The sequence below is a fragment of the Hippocampus zosterae genome, chromosome 7 (assembly GCF_025434085.1).
Source record: "Hippocampus zosterae strain Florida chromosome 7, ASM2543408v3, whole genome shotgun sequence".
Taxonomy (NCBI): Eukaryota; Metazoa; Chordata; class Actinopteri; order Syngnathiformes; family Syngnathidae; genus Hippocampus; species Hippocampus zosterae.
This window is the reverse complement of record NC_067457.1, coordinates 25,271,864-25,290,392: the sequence shown is the minus strand read 5'-3', so window position 1 is coordinate 25,290,392 and position 18,529 is coordinate 25,271,864. Positions and strand designations below refer to the sequence as shown.

Here is an 18,529-nt window from a genome sequence, read left to right as displayed (position 1 = left end):
AATACGGAACCGCGTCAACGTTGGAGACTTGAAAACAAAAGTCACGTGTCTCCAACTCTCACTGCTCATTGGTCGGCAGGGTTTACGTCACGATTTAACATCGGCTAGCTGCTTTGGTTATTGCGGGTGCGAATATCAGGTTAGAATTTCCCCCCCAAAATTGTGAGTATTAACGACATCAATTACGCTTTGTGCAAGAAGCAAGGCAGTGCAAACATCTCCGTGCGTGCGTCGATAATTGTATTAGAATGGTCCAGGTAGGTTCTACGCGCGAGCTCGTGCGGGACGTTAATTGCTAGCAGAATAACCGCTGGAACGTTTCTGGACATGCTGGGCGACGCAATGATCACAACTGAGGAATCGGAAGAAACAACTGAAGATTCGAAAGATCGGACATGCGATGTTTCCTCCCGTAGAAAGCAAGAGTTATCGAATGCGTTCGATGAGTCGCTGCAGGCGTCGCAGGCCGAACCACAGTCCTTAACCTGGTTGGATCAAAGTTTTGATGAGCCAGCAAAGGTAATCAATCAACCAAACAAAAAAATGGCCTACATTCTTGTCATTATTCACAATATGGTGCATTATATAACGAAATCTCCTTTGTGTGGTTCCGTTCGAGTGTGTAGTGTGAGTGAGCATAGCCCACAGTGTATTTTCAAAAGCTCTCGTTTCCCTTTACACCTCCACAAAAAAGTACTTCGTTCAGCGCCATGGCCAGTGCTTCGTTGGGGCTGAACAACTTTTTACGAAGGACGTGGTTGGTTTACAACCGGCAAAGAGCCAACTCGGAACTATGTTATTACGTCATCGTTAAGCGTCAAAGTCTCACTGATTACGTCATCATTTCACCCAAGAAGCCTGTGCTATTAATAATCATACTATTACTAATAATAATAATGCACTGTATATAATAATAATAATGCTAATTTAGAATATCATCGATTATACATACTTGTGCAGTATGTGGTGTATAACAGTCAGGGACATGCAATCAGCAAACGCTGAAATCTTTTTTTAATTCCTCTACAACGTCAATCGTCATGATAACCCCTTTTTGGTATGTTTTGCTGAATGACTTTGATTGTTTGAATATTTTGTTTGCATTCTGATGTTTCTGTGTATTTTTTTTTTCATAGCGAAGGGACCCAAGATGGCAGAATTATGCCTTGGTGTCAATTGTCTACGAGCCCAGCACATTAGATCCACCTACAGGAGAAGAAGGTAACATTTTTTATTTGTCACGCTTCTTTACCAAAACAAAATAATCGATAGAAATAAATCCTTGCATTTGATTTTTATTTGTTAGGAGAAAAAAAATGCTATTTCAATTGGAGTTGCTCATTCTTTATCTCCTTCCCAGCTACTCCCTATCATATGAATCCGCACAATTTGAAAAGGTCGCGGAACGACACGTCGCTCGTTTTGTTGACAAGGAAGTTTTTGAGCATGCTGCAGCAGTCGAAAGATGGCGTTTTGGACCTGAACTTGGTGACCCAGGAACTCAACTCCTCCAAAAGACGTGTCTATGACGTCACAAATGTCCTGGAGGGGATCAACCTAATCAAAAAGATATATAAGAATCATGTGCAGTGGTTGTAAGTATACAAAGTGTGTGGGTTTGAATATATGGTGGATATTCCAATACGTTATCGGAGGGTGTGCACACTTTTGCAAGCATGTCATCTCAGTTCATTTTCACTCCCTCACTCCCCAGATGAAATGTCAACATTTATTTGTACAGGTTATAGGCCACATTATTGGTGGAAAAAGGAAGTTTTGAATTAAATTCTGTTTATTGCATGTAAATTCCATTTTTAAATATCCATACCGTTTTGGTGATGCCAAATGACTAAAGTAGTTGGTACCGCCATCAAATTGTTTCCAAATTGCTTATGTATATTGTGCAAATGCTCTTTTGTTTTTGTTTTTTTTGCCGTGTGACCGCAGGGGTGATTGGCTCAACAAAGACACAATTAAAATGATGAATGACCTTTCTGAAAAAGAGAAGAAGCTGGACGAGCTGATCAAAAGCTGCACGAGAGCAATTCATGGGATATGTGTGGACGAGCAGACCAGCAGATATCCTTTTTTTTTTTTTAAACAAAAAGTGAATATTATTATTCCAGCTTGTACTTCACACATTGATCAGCGAGCGTGCATGCTTATTTGGTGCTGGACTGCATTGTCAGGATTGCGCAATCCCGTATTCCTTGACAATATCCTTCCACGTTTGCCTATGTGACTTATGAGGATATTCAAAGCATTCCCTTCATGAGGGAGCAAACTGTGCTTGTGATCAAAGGCCCCGAAGACACAACGCTGGACGTGACGCACCCAAAAGAAGTACGTTTTGTCAACCCGAGTTGGAATGCACTTGCGTGCATCCCCGTTTTTGACACTTGAACCATCATGTCGTGTGGGCCGAACCCCAAGGTGATGAATTTATCAAGCGGTGTGTCAAAACTCTCGCCTGCCTCTCTGTCTGTCCTCAGAGCTTGCAAGTCCACCTCAAGAGCACTCGAGGCCCAATTGACGTGTTGATCTGCTCGGACGAGCCTCTACCAATGGAAGTCACAGATGGGGATTTGGAAAGCCACGCCCAATAGAGACGCTGCCGCTGACTAATTGTACAGCTCATTTCTTCAGATGCTCCTGAAAAGTGAACCCTGTTTTTAAAGATGCCACTTTCCAAAAACAACAAGCCTGTTTACCAAACACGCACAACAACTCTGTTACATTTGAAAGAAAAACTCCATCCAAGACCCGCAGAACTTGGCCGCCTTCATCACTGAAAATGACCTCATCACCGATGGGCTTTTTATCTCCCTCTGCTGATAACGCGCCTTTTCCCTTTCGGTACTCCCCTTTGCATCGGCCATTGTCATGCAAACTGTACAATGTATTTACTGGTACCTGAATGTACCTAAAATGGACTCACTGGTCTGATATGTATAGAGTTAGTTGCATCACATACTGTACTTGACTGAATTGTGTTTCAAAGTCACATGATGCATATTTATCGCCTTGTCTCCATGAAATGACATTTTCTGTCCATCTGAGTGTCAATGTCTGCATACACTCATGAAATTGATAACATTGACTTCCATCCTGACCGTCAACGGATCCACGCATTCAAATCATTGAGTCATTGTCAACGGAATCAATTCTCTATGCGCGTGTGATGTGTGAACGTGGAAAGATTTAAACACACTTCAAACTTTTTTTTTCAGCCAAGAGAACTTTCTGTTCTGTTCCCAGATATTCATTTTAAAATGGTAACATTGCGTCTGTAAAGAGTGTGGGAGGAGGAGGCACCTGCTTGAAAATAAAAAAGTGCCTTGAAATAATTGTGTTCTGGCTTGATACATTAGTCACTGAACCAATTTGAGAAGTGACGGATACTTGTAATAAAATGAACCACTTTACCTACACCGAGGGTGGGCAAAGTACATATTGGCCGTTTGCGAGTTGAATTTCACATCTCCAAAACGTGTCCTTGTCCTGTCTTTAAATCGAATGTGTCCCTCGAGCACAAAATAATGTTGCACATCACCTTCGTTCTGAGCACGTGTGCTTTTCAGGCATCATCACCGGTCCGAGATCACCTGCGACACTGCACTGACTTGACATGACTTTTGCAAACGACGACGACTACAGAAGTGCTACTAAGCTGAAGTATAGTGCAGCAGTGCCATACTGTGCACATTTAATATATTTCTTCATCCAAATGATTACGCCACAAAACAGGTCAGTGGTTGGTGAATCATTTACGTTACGGTCCACACCTGCGACGACTGCATTAGGAACAAACAGCGTTTTGTGTAGCGGCTCACGTTGAAAATAACATTTGCATTTTGTCAAGTTTAGAGCAAACAATGTTTCATAAACGAGTGCATTTATGGCTCACTGCACATTTGTCCACTTGGAGATAAACGGTTCATTCCACATATCGAAAGTGACTCCCGAACTTTCAAAATGTATCTGGTGAAAACAGATATTCATCCTGAACATAAATTCAAATCCCCGAAAACCAAAAGTACCGAAATAAAAGCTCTGAAAGGTCAGGGTGTGTTTATTGCTGCGGCTGTCAACCAAATATGTCCTAACGATTTCATTTTTTTAAAACACAAAAGTGGTTTCGCAGATTGCAAGATGTTTTTTTTTTCTTCCAAGTAATTTCTTTTCTTGACATTGCTGTTTTTCAACACTCTCGGCTGCGCCACTTTCAGGACACAATCGGATAACATCAGCATCCATCGGAGTGTCTGTTGTTGTTGTTCGCTCTAGGGAGATCTCGTGTGATCACGCGAGATTTCTGTCTCGGAAGAGATTTTCGACGCAGGCTGGACACAATCACAATAGAGTACTACCCAAAAGTGTGCACCAGGCAGCAGGGGTGTCATAAAGTGTCACACACACACACACACACACACATATGCACACACTTTGTTGGTATCTGTGCTGAAGCACGTTTAAATAAAAAGAAATCGCATTTATGGCCTGCACATGCCTGTGTGGACACTAGATGTCAGTGTAGTGCCGCACACTTCCTGACCCAAAGCATCATCTCGTGGCTGTGGTGTTTTGAAAGCGTCTCTCCCTCCCTCCTGCAGTACCTGGTCCAAGCTGCAGAAGTTCTCAGCGCCCCTTTGAGATGATGGATCAAGCCTTGATTTTGCTGCCACAGTGAACAGAGGGTGAGTTTTTGTTTGTGAGAAATTACATTGTATTTACCACTTGCATTTAGAAATCACTGCTTTAAAAAAAATCACACAATTTTTGGGGGGGAAATGGAATATTATCAAAAGCGCTATAGAAATCGGAATGGATTGTAATATTGGACGTTTCACATTGCGATGGTCATTTCGGAATTCAATTCAAAAAGTGAGAAAACCCGACCATTCAACCTGTTTTGACAGAATTGTTTTGTGCTCACCGTGAATTTGGAATACCTGACACCAAAGGAGGTATCAATATTTGAAAAAAAAAAATTTTTTTTTCATTGCGGTTCAGTTCAGAGTTACTGCTTCTCTTTGTCTGAACTAGAACGTCAACATAATAAAAGCAAGCTCAACCTGATGATGTAATCCAGTGGGCGTCTCGAGTACCCACTCTGGTCCATAGATGGAAGTATTGCTCCTCCAAACGCCCATAAACCCAATCAACCCAGTCCCCCCATAAACACGCAGAGTTCACAGAGTCACTGGATCACTCCAGTGATTGATTTACGTGTGTTTCACTTTTGTCTCCCCCCCCCCCCCCCCTCTGTGTGTGCGCCATAAAGATCTTGCTCATGGGGGTGGGGATGGTGTTTTGGGGACTAACAAAACAACAGTGAATATTGAATTATGCCTGACGTCAGCCTCGCCCACTGACACCAGAGGACACGGTTAAAGATCGCTCATTAAAGCTGTCAATCACTCAATCAATTTGTCGATGGAGTTTCATTTTTAAAGTGCATCTCCTTGTCGCTGACCGACAAACGCCAGGGAGGGGAAAGAAAATACACAGACGGAAAAAAGGAAAATGGGACCAAGTCGCAACTCAAGACCACTCCTCGAGGGGGGGGGGGGCAAAATTCAGTTCACCTAGCTTGTCCCTGTTGTCCAAAACATACTGTCGCAGTGGGGTGGATGCTGACTTCTGCTCCAAGCCGGCCCGTTATTTCGACTTCTGCAATGCACGCAAGGCAGTGAGTGAAACAAAACAAAAAAATGAGTGCATGTTAAAGGAGGAGCCCCTATGTAAGAGAGCCAGCGAGAGAGAGAGAGAGAGAGAGAGAGAGAGAGGGTGGGAGAGAACCTACGGCTCGCTTTGCATTGGCTCGCAAGAGCGCGGCGTATTTTTGCGTCGCTTGACACTGACCAATCGGCTGCCTCCCAAATATTTTGGGTTTATGAATGAAGCCAAAAGTGAGAGAGCAGGACGACTGTAGTTTGATTCATCAAGCCTGAGTGCACCAAAGAAATATGCGCTCAGTGAAGACCCCGCGGAGGGCCGAGTACTGTCGACGCCCGCCCGGATCGGCCTCACGATGCTTCAAAACAAACCTGCCGCCTCTTTTTCTTTCTTTTTTTTTTAATTCTGCCTGTACGGGGTCATCAGTACCGTCTAGTTTTTACGGTTTTCATCTGGCTTGGCTATATATATAAAGTTAACACTTTATGTGTGTGTGTGTGTGTGTGTGTGTGTGTGCAGAGGCGGAGAGTATGTGGGTTGTCAAAGATGGGTTGTCTCCACTCCTCCTCTCGGAGTGGCCATTTTCTTCCTTCGCTTCCACTTTGGATGCATCAAACAGTTGCACGAAGCGAACCGGGCCCGAACCCTGACCCAAAAGCCGCCCACCTATAGCCAGTGGTAGAAAGGGCCGTCGGTTGTCATTTGCATGTCATTTGCATCCCCCCTCCCCCCCCATGTGACTGTTTGCAATGTCAGGAGGGCAAATGAAGCGGTGTTCAATTTGAGCCTCATTTGCATCTCATTTGCATTCACGCACGCGACCCAATGAGGGCGACTGGGACGGCTGACCCCGCCGCAAACTCCTTGCCCGTCGCGCGCCGAGCCCGCAGACGGTGAGATGGGCTCATTTCATGACGGGAAACGGAGAGAGCGCCTTTGGATGCGATCGTTAAAAGGGACGACGGCTTGCAAGCTGTTTGTAATCAGGGCCGTTTTGCATGCGTGCGGACATTGTGCCGTATTTATTGTAAGGATGAAAGATTAGGCACGGGGAGCGCAGCGGGCGCCATCAATCTCCATCAGCATCTTCGGGCAGGCGCATTCATCATCCCATCTATGGGAAATTGTCTTCATCGCACCGTTGGGGCCGGTGCGCGTGCGCGCGTTGCTGCAGATATGGACAGAAGGGAAGTTAGCGGCCGACAGAGCGCAAGCGCGGCGGCCAATACTTCTTCATTGATCCGAGGAACTTGAGCTGGACGTTAGACGCTGTTCTGTCACGCTAATGACTTCGCATGGCGGCACCTGACTTAATAGTCTCGTGCGTGGACCAAATCGTTTAGCGAGGGCCGCTTTTCTGGGCCCCCCCCCCCCCCTGCCCGTCTCGTTATCCTTTTTCATTTCTAGAACGCTTCATAAACGGATGGATTAGCTCACATAGCTTGGATTTCTGAATTTGGCGACACCCGTGCTCAGATGTAGCGCATGGTGATGAACCAAAGTTCATTTTGGCTGTTCATTCATTCATTCATTCATCTTCCGAGCCGCTTGATCCACACTAGGGTCGCGGGGGGTGCTGGAGCCTATCCCAGCTGTCTTCGGGCAGTAGGCCAGTGACACCCTGAATCGGTTGCCAGCCAATCGCAGGGCACACAGAGACGAACAAGCATTCGCACTCACACTCACACCTTGGGACAATTTAGAGTGTTCAATCAGCCTGCCACGCATGTTTTTGGAATGTGGGAGGAAACCGGAGCACCCGGAGAAAACCCACGCAGGCCCGGGGAGAACATGCAAACTCCACACAGGGAGGCCGGAGCTGGAATCGAACCCGGTACCTCTGCACTGTGAAGCCGACGTGCTAACCACTGGACTACCGGGCTATTTTGGCTGTTTTTCTATTTTATTTTTATTTTTTCAACAAAATTAGCTCCCATTTCCCACCAGGGCTGGCTGCACTTTTGCTTTTGCGTTGTTTTTTTTGTGCCATGTCTTTTCAAAGCATTGCACCTCAACCAAATCAAAGGCTCTTTTGCTCAAGGATTTCGAGAATCCGTTGTGCATTTTTTTTTCTTCTGTCGAGCGTCTGATGAGGAACGCGCGGCTTCTGTCGCTGTTGATGCATTAAAATGTCGGTCGGTATACGGCATGTAGGGAAAAATGCCCTTGCCGACTGAATCTCCACGCAGAGCGACCGGCACTCACGCTGTCTTTACCCGCCTTTTGTGTTTTTTTTTTTTTGCGTTGCGAGGCGCTTAACCATGGACATGTACACGTGTGTACTTATGCATTCGCTGGCGCGCACACGCCGGGTTGGGTCTAATGAGAAGGAAGGCCTTGAATGGTCCTCATGCTTTGAAGCATTAAAGCTTAATAACCTGTCCTTTTCAGCTTGCGCTAAAGAACGTGCGCCATGCCGATAATTGGAAAGATGGTGCTCATTTTCCTTTGTCGAATGGCTGCATTGGCTACAGCCGGAACTATTACTTACCCGTGAAAGATTATTTTCCTGTTTCCCCCCAATCATCATTTGGCTCTTTGGCAGTGCTCCGTTGATGGACTTCTTGTTGTGCCTTTCAAACATCTGCCGCCGACTGAAAGGAAATAAACGGGAGGAACGGAGTCAGAGGCGAGGCGTCAAGAATGTGATCGTATCGCTTTAATGGAACGTAAATATGAATCCGGGCGGCCCGGTAGTCCAGTGGTTAGCACGTCGGCTTCACAGTGCAGTGGTACCGGGTTCGATTCCAGCTGCGGCCTCCCTGTGTGGAGTTTGCATGTTCTCCCCGGGCCTGCGTGGGTTTTCTCTGGGTGCTCCGGTTTCCTCTCACATTCCAAAAAACATGCGTGGCAGGCTGATTGAACACTCTAAATTGTCCCGAGGTGTCCCGAGCGTGGATGGTTGTTCGTCTCTGTGTGCCCTGCGATTGGCTGGCAACCGATTCAGGGTGTCCCCCGCCTACTGCCCGGAGACGGCTGGGATAGGCTCCAGCACCCCCCGCGACCCTAGTGAGGATCAAGCGACTCGGAAGATGAATGAATGAATGAAATATGAATCCACCGAGCATTTTGTGGATATTCCAGTTCGCCCGGTCTGAAGCTCCCGAAATGTGTTTGATTTTGAGCGCAAAGGGGACTGCCTGTCCGAATGGTCAAGTTTATCTCATGGCATTGGGCTTGAACCAAAACATGTTTGGACCGGATCCGATCCGTTGAACCGTCTTCCGCTGCACATACGATCTCATGACCTTGTTCAGAAGTCAAGGCGAGGAGTCTCCCTCCAGGCTTCATGCTAACCGCGTATCCACTGAACATAAGTTGCATTTGGGCTAAATATTACCGCCGTGCAGCGGCTGGCTTTTTTTTTTTTTTTTGCTAGCATGCTTCTCATTGTCAGGCTTATGAAGCGCTCGCTGTTTGCACCGCGGAGAATATTTGCACCGCGCACCGCCACCTCGATCGACGTTTCCACCCCTTGACTATTTTCTCTGGACGGTTCATGCTGGCACGAGCTGCGGGCCTCTCCGGTGTCGCTCCGCGTGCGTCCCGACTCCCTATACGCTGAGAATTCCAGTAAAGGGCAACGTTATGTGTTGACGCCCAGAGCGGTGTTTGCGTGGCTTCCAGTAAGTGCCTAATGTGCGGTCACGGTTGGAGGAGGCCCGTCCACATTGCTGCGTGGCCACAGGGACGAGGACGACAGTTGAGCGCGCTCGCCTGTTTAATGCGCCCTGACCCGGAAAGCGAGCAGTCTGACCTCTTTAGCTTCTGCTTATAGAAAAGCTCCTTCCCTCTCCTTTCTCTCGCCTGCTCTCCCTCTGTTTTGTCCTTATGTCCTCTCCGTGTGGCGTTTGCACGCCCCTTCCAATCCGCTGACAAACTGTTTGACTTTGTTTCCATACAGCGCCCCCCACCCTTCCCCCGCCTGCCCCAATTCCTGCAAACCAGAGAGAACTTTGTTAGGTCATGTTGTTAGATTTGATGTCTTGTCTTGATTTCCTCTTCTCTGCTGTCCAACATCCCGAGCGATGATCTGTGGAATTTATTTTGCTCATCCTCACTTGTCTTAGAATCCAAACCATCTGTCTTTGATCATTTTTGAGCAGGCCTTGGAGATTTGGCTGCTGGTGAAATACTGTACAACTAAAAAGCCAAAGGGTCACAAATATTCAGCTTCAAATGCTTCAAAGGGGGAGCCTTTAGAATTTTGCATGAGTAGTACAGAGAGGGATTTAAAAAAGATTTCATCATATTTTCCAAAACGCTTGTCATATATGATTCCCTTGCTTATCGCTCTAAATGTATGAGGAACTCCAGCACAGTCAAGGCAGTGAGTTATGCTCACGTTGCTAAGACACTGTCGTGTTTAACTTCGGTCTCTGTGCAAATGTTGTTGTCACAAAACCGCCCAGATCGCGATTCAACACTGCAAGAGACAAATGCAGAAACTTTCCTGATCAGCGATTCAAATTTTGACTGGCATCACAAGGCAACATAAATCAAAAGAGTGGCTACTGTCGAGCTGTACCAACTACGAATCTTCAACTCTATTTCGAGTTTGACAGAAAGCGAAGCGTGGAGAGTCTCTGTCACCAAACTTCACGGGTGCAATCAAAATATCCACTCTGTCACTTATTTCTCTTTTTGGCAGTCTGCCGCTTCCTTGACAATCGCGTCATGTTTTTGTGGTTCAATTAAAAAAAGGAGGATGAATTTTGGTGGGTTCGTTTTATAATCATAGAGGGAGAGGTATATGTGCCTCAGCTGGCTCTGAAAGCTATCTCCTTTTTAGGCCCGGGTTCAAAGTGTAAAGTGGCGTCGACTTTTCCGATTCTAGAAGAAGCAGCGTGGGCATCGTTTGAATCGAACCACCCGGTGACATTCGGAACGTCTGCGTCAGCCATCTAATGTGGAGACAAAATTAAGAAAACAAACTTTCATATGTAACCGGCTTCATTAAAAAAAATTACATCAATAAATAAAATAAAATGTCCTGCACACAAAGGCCTCTCTATCCCCCCCCCCCCACTCCAACCCCCGTTATTGTGACTTATATAAGCTGTGTTACTGTCTCTGCTTGACCTCTCACTGCGGTGACAGTTGGTGCTGCGAGAACACTGCCCAATCCCATTCGATCAGACTCAAGAGTGGTGTGTGTGTGTGTGTGTGTGTGTGTGTGTGTGTGTGTGCGTGCGTGTGTGTGCGTGCGTGTGTGTGTGTGTGTGCGTGTGCGTGTGTGTGTGTGTGTTTGTTTGCGCGCAACAGCGGAAGGTCGGTCAAATGGAGCATATTCCGCCGCCATAAACCAGAAGTTGACCCGAAGTGGCTCGCAATGCAAATCATCTCCAATTTCAAGAAAAGCGGCAAAACTCAACAGCCAAAACTGAAGTGGACACGCGTGTGATATCGTGAACCCATGACTGCCATGTCACTAAGACCCCCTCTGCCCCCCCCCCCCTCCGCGTTAAGTATATGAAGTCTCTGCAATTTAATAATGAATCAGAAGACGTTTATGTATGCTCGCATCAAAGTGCATTTGTCACCAGTGAGGACCCCCACCTCCCAATGGGCCGATCCCAAATGTCACCTCACCCCACCCACTCGCGCTCTTCTCTATGAATAGCGCAGTAGATGTTATGCAACTTTTTTTTTTTTTCCCCTTCATCCCCGACGACCCAAGACATCAGCGTGTCAACAAAGGCTAGCGGCTACAGATGGGCCTGTTGTTTTTGTCATCTTCCTCTCCGGTGCTGTGAATCTTGGACGGCATTATCAAGTTAATGATATGATAGGACATGACATGGACCGCCTGGTGAGAAACCACTCAGGGGGGGTGGAGGGAGGGGGGGGGGATGCCACTTGATTGCCAGAGAACAGCGATAAACAAGTCAAACAAGAAGTTGGCAAAATGATGAGCGTCACCGTCAAAAAAAAGTGACGGTGGTTCTTGTTGAGCTGTCGCATGCGACGGCCAGGCCTTGCCTGTCCAAGCCCCCCCCCCCCCGTTTTCTTCGTCCCTTCTCCCTCTGCTATATAATCAGTGGCCTGGTTGTTGGGTTCTTGTGCACCGAGTTCACCTCTCCTTCTCCCTGGATGAGTCATCACGGGGATAATCAGGCCCAGAGCTGTGCAAGGATAACTCAGCCTGACAGCACGGCCACGCTCTAACGACCATCGCCATCCCTTCGAAAGAATTTTAAAAAGCAATCGAGAGAAAGTGGGTGCCGAGGAAAGGGAAAGAGATTGATGGGGGGCTGGGGGTGGGGGGGGGGGGGGCAGCGAGGGTGAAACCGATCCGTTTATGTCCCCCCCTCCTATATACATGCTTCCTTCCTCCTTGACTGACTTTGCATAGGCATGTCTTTGCATCCATATTAGTGTACGTGTGTGTGTGTGTGTGTGTGTGTGTGTGTGTGTGTGCGTTTGTATTCATGACATCTCAGGACAATTTTATGATAACACACCTTCACAATGAGGACCTGTGGAAAAATGAGGACATTTTTCACGTCCTCATATTTCCACGCAGTCTACACTACTCTAGAGCTCACGAGGATACTCCCACACCAAAAATAAGTGATGTCCTGAAAGAGCACAATTTTCAGAAATTGTGTGTTTAAGTGTGTTTAACTTTCGACTCACTTTTCATTTGGAAAACTAGTGGCCAACTTCGGTACTTAACACACTTTTAACACACTTTCAGTGACGTCATTGTGCAGGACCTCAAATGTCATCTTTTTCGGACTGACTCACACATTTTCCCCGCCCTTGTCCTGATAAGTCACATCAATTAGCAGTCACACAAAATCCAACATGTGAAGCAGCCAGACAATCCTACTCTCAAACACGACCACGCGTGGATGACCATCGGGTAAGCAATTCCTTTTCGTTTATCTTACCGTAACATAGAAGTTGTTCAATATAACCGTGTTTAACAGTGCCCACCAAAGGTAATATCATTCAATAAGACAGCTAGCTAGCTAGCTAGCTCGATCGTTAGCATGCTAATAAGCTTCCAGTAAAAGTAATGTGGACATGTCCTGCAGGCAAGGTTCTGGAAAACTTTTCTAAATCTTTAACAACACATTCTGTGGAACTTGGTTTTGGTACCATATGTTTATTTCAGTGCAGTATTTGTTTTATTCGATTGCAGTTAATTTAAATTAGTTAGTACAGGTAGCCTAATGAAAGTGGGCCAGGCACTTCTAGCATTTACGCTAAGCCCGGTGTATTTACACTGTTTATTCTTGTGCTGATTCAATTGTACACCGTTTCAATGAAAAAAACAAACAAACGTTTGCAATGAAATTATAGCAGAATTCAGCTTTGTTGGTACATTTGGTCAAGACAATATTGTGTTACTCTATTTTAATTTTACATTGTTATCTGCCTGACAAATGGTTTGCCCGAATCTATTAGTCTGACCAGCAAATGTTTGATGAAATGAATTTTTGTATTTTTGAGGAAGAAAATAATATTCCTTTGGTTCAGTACTTTTTGAGCCAAAATAAGTGCTGCCATAATATTGTGCTTGCTTGTCTGGCTGACTTCTTCTCACTTTCCATTGTAGATGTTTACTGGTGGTGATAATGTCACAAAGAAGAACCAGACTGAGCCCTGAATCTGAGGCTGCTCCTTTTATCTGGAGTCAACAAGCCTTGTTTGAAAGCCCAGTGGATCAATGATTATAAAGGTATGCTATCAATCTACCTGCTATCTAATTCTTATGGCTACCGCAAGCACATGACAAGAGCTGCAACCAAAGCCTGTCACAGTGACAGATTTTATTCGTACATTGTATTTACCCCAAAAATGTCACAATAAACAGCATATTTTTTATGCCATTGATCATATTGGAGCAAAAATAATTGAAGTACTTTTGAAGAAAATGTTTAGCAGCCATTATCATTCAATTATTGAGAATATTGTATTGCCATGTAGAACTAGGAATATATTGGAATGAAAAAATAGAAATAGAAATTATTCGGCTTCTGTTAAAATATTGTGCTTCACCAAATATCACAATTCATAAAAACGCATACCATCCGTAATAGTCGAGGAAAATTAGATGCCTTTAAACTTCCTTCATAATGCTTATTTCACCTGATTGAAGAAGGCTGTGGTAGCTGTTTGACAAATCCAAATTTTTATCAGCAATTTGTACTGCCCATCAAAAGTCTCTACTTAGTTGAAAACAACGAATGGTCACCGGAATTATTTTTCAGTCATTACATTGTTTTAGTCTGAAAGAATATGTTTCGGGTGTTGTCTTTATTATTTGAACTCAGTCATGTCTGTTGTCCTGAAATTGTTAGCTATAAGAGCTGTACAGTGGTAACTACCATAAAGAGCCGGCTTGTGCTGTGTATGAAGTTTAATTTATTCAAAAGTCATGTAACTACGACATATTTCTGACACTCTATGGTTGCTATAATGTTGATTTTCATGATTTCAGTCATGCCCTCATACTTCCCAGTTACTGTAGAATACTTTTTAGAATATTTCTGATACTGTAATGTTGCTGAAAAACCTGAGTGTGATCAGGTGAAATGACTTTTGTCTGGACTTAACACTGGAGAGCCTGTGTTCGAATGTCCCGTAATGGCACCGTAATGGTGTTATGTTGCAGACACCAAGTGACGGGATCTTGACTGAACCTTCTGGAGACCAAGAAGGGAGTGAGAGATCCACTTCATCCTTACAACAGGTTACTACTTCTTATGATATACTAGGTTTGAGTTTTCAGCTTTCTTTGACAAACACAGGAGAAGTTCTAAATCAGAAACATGGACTCTCCATGATTTCAGTCGTCATGTCCTCATATTTCTTTAGACCTGAAAAACCAGAGTTTGTTTCAGGTGACATGACTTTTGCCTTAACCTAACATCTGGTGAGCCTGCGTTCGAATGTCCCCATATTGCTGTACCACAGAACTGAACAGTGTTAACTTTCTATAGTGTGGTATATTCATCCCAAACTCTCCCGTGAGCAATGTTCAATGATAATTAATGTTTATTCATTTCTTAAATGGTCAGAATGAAGAATGCTGAATATTTTGACACCGTAATGTTATGTTGCAGACACCAAGTGACCTGACTGAACCCTCTGGAGACCATGAATGGAGTGAGATATCCACTTCATTCTTACAACAGGTTACTACTTCTTACCATGATATACTAGGTTTGAGTTTTCAGCTTTCTTTGACAAACACAGGAGAAGTTATAAGTCAGAAACATAGACTCTCCATGATTTCAGTCGTCATGTCCCCATATTTCTTGAGACCTGAAAAACCTGAGTGTGTTTCAGGTGACATGACTTTTGTCTTAACCTAACTCTGGAGAGCCTGCGTTCGAATGTCCCCATATTGCTGTTCCACAGAACTGAACAGTGTTAACTTTCTATAGTGTGGTATATTCATCCCAAACTCTGCCGTGAGCAATGTTCAATGATAATTAATATTTATTCATTTCTTAACTGGTCATAATGAAGAATGCTGAATATTTTGACACCGTAATGTTATGTTGCAGACACCGAGTGACCTGACTGAACCCTCTGGAGACCATGAATGGAGTGAGAGATCCACTTCATCCTTACAACAGGTTACTACTTCTTATCATGATATACTAGGTTTGAGTTTTCCGCTTTCTTTGACAAACACAGGAGAAGTTATAAGTCAGAAACATAGACTCTCCATGATTTCAGTCGTCATGTCCTCATATTTCTTGAGACCTGAAAAACCTGAGTGTGTTTCAGGTGACATGACTTTTGTCTTAACCCAACTCTGGAGAGCCTGTGTTCGAATGTCCCCATATTGCTGTTCCACAGAACTGAACAGTGTTAACTTTCTATAGTGTGGTATATTCATCCCAAACTCTCCCGTGAGCAATGTTCAATGATAATTAATATTTATTCATTTCTTAACTGGTCAAAATGAAGAATGCTGAATATTTTGACACCGTAATGTTACAGTATGTTGCAGACACCAAGTGACCTGACTGAACCCTCTGGAGACCATGAATGGAATGATAGATACACTTCATCCTTACAACAGGTTACTACTTCTTGTCATGATATACTAGGTTTGAGTTTTCAGCTTTCTTTGACAAACACAGGAGAAGTTATAAATCAGAAACATGGACTCTCCATGATTTCAGTCGTCATGTCCTCATATTTCTTTAGACCTGAAAAACCTGAGTGTGTTTCAGGTGTCATGACTTTTGTCTTAACCTAACTCTGGAGAGCCTGTGTTCGAATGTCCCCATATTGCTGTTACTCAGAGCTGAACAGTGTTAACTTACTATAGTGTGGTACATTATTCTCAAACTCTCCTGTGGGCAATGTTCAATGAGAAATAATGTTTATTCATTTCTTAACTGGTCAGAATGAAGAATGGTGAAACTTTTGACACCGTAATGTTATGTTGCAGACATCAAGTGACAGGTACCTGACTGAACCCTCTGGAAACCAAGAATGGAGTGAGAGACCCACTTCATCCTTACAACAGGTTACTACTTCTTATCATGATATACTAGGTTTGAGTTTTCAGCTTTCTTTGACAAACACAGGAGAAGTTATAAATCAGAAACATGGACTCTCCATGATTTCAGTTGTCATGTCCTCATATTTCTTGAGACCTGAAAATCCTGAGTGTGTTTCAGGTGACATGACTTTTGTCTTAACCTAACTCTGGAGAGCCTGTGTTCGAATGTCCCCATATTGCTGTTCCACAGAACTGAACAGTGTTAACTTTCTATAGTGTGGTATATTCATCCCAAACTCTCCCGTGAGCAATGTTCAATGATAATTAATATTTATTCATTTCTTAACTGGTCAGAATGAAGAATGCTGAATATTTTGACACCGTAATGTTATGTTGCAGACACCGAGTGACCTGACTGAACCCTCTGGAGACCATGAATGGAGTGAGAGATCCACTTCATCCTTACAACAGGTTACTACTTCTTATCATGATATACTAGGTTTGAGTTTTCCGCTTTCTTTGACAAACACAGGAGAAGTTATAAGTCAGAAACATAGACTCTCCATGATTTCAGTCGTCATGTCCTCATATTTCTTGAGACCTGAAAAACCTGAGTGTGTTTCAGGTGACATGACTTTTGTCTTAACCCAACTCTGGAGAGCCTGTGTTCGAATGTCCCCATATTGCTGTTCCACAGAACTGAACAGTGTTAACTTTCTATAGTGTGGTATATTCATCCCAAACTCTCCCGTGAGCAATGTTCAATGATAATTAATATGTATTCATTTCTTAACTGGTCAGAATGAAGAATGCTGAAACTTTTGACACCGTAATGTTGTTATGTTGCAGACATCAAGTGACAGGTACCTGACTGAACCCTCTGGAAACCAAGAATGGAGTGAGAGATCCACTTCATCCTTACAACAGGTTACTACTTCTTATCATGATATACTAGGTTTGAGTTTTCAGCTTTCTTTGACAAACACAGGAGAAGTTATAAATCAGAAACATGGACTCTCCATGATTTCAGTCGTCATGTCCTCATATTTCTTTAGACCTGAAAAACCCGAGTGTGTTTCAGGTGACATGACTTTTGCCTTAACCTAACATCTGGAGAGCCTGTGTTCGAATGTCCCCATATTGCTGTACCACAGAACTGAACAGTGTTAACTTTCTATAGTGTGGTATATTCATCCCAAACTCTCCCGTGAGCAATGTTCAATGATAATTAATATTTATTCATTTCTTAACTGGTCAAAATGAAAAATGCTGAATATTTTGACACCGTAATGTTATGTTGCAGACACCAAGTGACCTGACTGAACCCTCTGGAAACCAAGAATGGAGTTAGAGACCCACTTCATCCTTACAACAGGTTACTACTTCTTATCATGATATACTAGGTTTGAGTTTTCAGCTTTCTTTGACAAACACAGGAGAAGTTATAAATCAGAAACATGGACTCTCCATGATTTCAGTCGTCATGTCCTCATATTTCTTTAGACCTGAAAAACCTGAGTGTGTTTCAGGTGACATGACTTTTGTCTTAACCTAACTCTGGAGAGGCTGTGTCTAAATGTCCCCATATTGCTGTTCCACAGAGCAGAACAGTGTTAACTTTCTATAGTGTGGTACATTATTCCCAAACTCTCATGTGAGCAATGTTCAATGATAATTAATATTTATTCATTTCTTAACTGGTCAGAATGAAGAATGCTGAATATTTTGACACCGTAATGTTATGTTGCAGACACCGAGTGACCTGACTGAACCCTCTGGAGACCATGAATGGAGTGAGAGATCCACTTCATCCTTACAACAGGTTACTATTTCTTATCATGATATACTAGGTTTGAGTTTTCAGCTTTCTTTGACAAACACAGGAGAAGTTCTAAATCAGAAACATAGACTCTCCATGATTTCAGTCGTCATGTCCTCATATTTCTTCAGACCTGAAAAACCTGAGTGTGTTTCAGGTGACATGACTTTTGTCTTAACCTAACTCTGGAGAGCCTGTGTTCGAATGTCCCCATATTGCTGTTCCACAGAACTGAACAGTGTTAACTTTCTATAGTGTGGTATATTCATCCCAAACTCTCCCGTGAGCAATGTTCAATGATAATTAATATGTATTCATTTCTTAACTGGTCAGAATGAAGAATGCTGAAACTTTTGACACCGTAATGTTGTTATGTTGCAGACATCAAGTGACAGGTACCTGACTGAATCCTCTGGAAACCAAGAATGGAGTGAGAGATCCACTTCATCCTTACAACAGGTTACTACTTCTTATCATGATATACTAGGTTTGAATTTTCAATGTTCTTTGACAAACACAGGAGAAGTTATAAATCAGAAACATGGACTCTCCAT

At 43.8% G+C, this 18,529-nt stretch overlaps 1 protein-coding gene and 2 long non-coding RNA genes across 3 annotated transcripts in view; all 3 read left to right on the top strand.

Annotated features, from left to right (window-relative positions):
- The first annotated feature begins 58 nt into the window (after positions 1-58).
- e2f3 (E2F transcription factor 3) lies at positions 59-3,347 on the top strand. Its single transcript, XM_052071937.1, has 6 exons — positions 59-519; positions 1,137-1,221; positions 1,361-1,595; positions 1,948-2,079; positions 2,229-2,343; positions 2,493-3,347. The coding sequence occupies exons 1-6, from the start codon at positions 328-330 to the stop codon at positions 2,604-2,606; spliced, it is 873 nt and encodes a 290-aa protein (XP_051927897.1). The 5' UTR covers positions 59-327; the 3' UTR covers positions 2,607-3,347.
- Positions 3,348-3,580: 233 nt separating this feature from the next.
- The window catches only part of LOC127604719 (uncharacterized), a 52,495-nt gene continuing 37,546 nt past the window's right edge, over positions 3,581-18,529 (top strand). Inside the window, exons 1-2 of the long non-coding RNA XR_007963392.1 lie at positions 3,581-3,747; positions 4,614-4,697. This is a non-coding gene — a long non-coding RNA (uncharacterized LOC127604719). The remainder of the gene's footprint in view (positions 3,748-4,613; positions 4,698-18,529) is intronic.
- LOC127604718 (uncharacterized) lies at positions 12,770-17,083 on the top strand. Its single transcript, XR_007963391.1, has 5 exons — positions 12,770-13,369; positions 14,306-14,383; positions 14,757-14,828; positions 15,656-15,727; positions 17,006-17,083. It is a non-coding gene; the product is annotated as an uncharacterized LOC127604718 (long non-coding RNA).

Coding starts and splice junctions, on each gene's coding strand:
- e2f3 (XM_052071937.1), top strand. CDS start 328: ATGCTGGGCGACGCAATGATCACAACTGAGGAATCGGAAGAAACAACT. Junction 2,080..2,228: donor GTGGACGAGCAGACCAGCAG/ATATCCTTTTTT, acceptor ATATCCTTCCAC/GTTTGCCTATGTGACTTATG. Junction 2,344..2,492: donor ACGTGACGCACCCAAAAGAA/GTACGTTTTGTC, acceptor GTCTGTCCTCAG/AGCTTGCAAGTCCACCTCAA.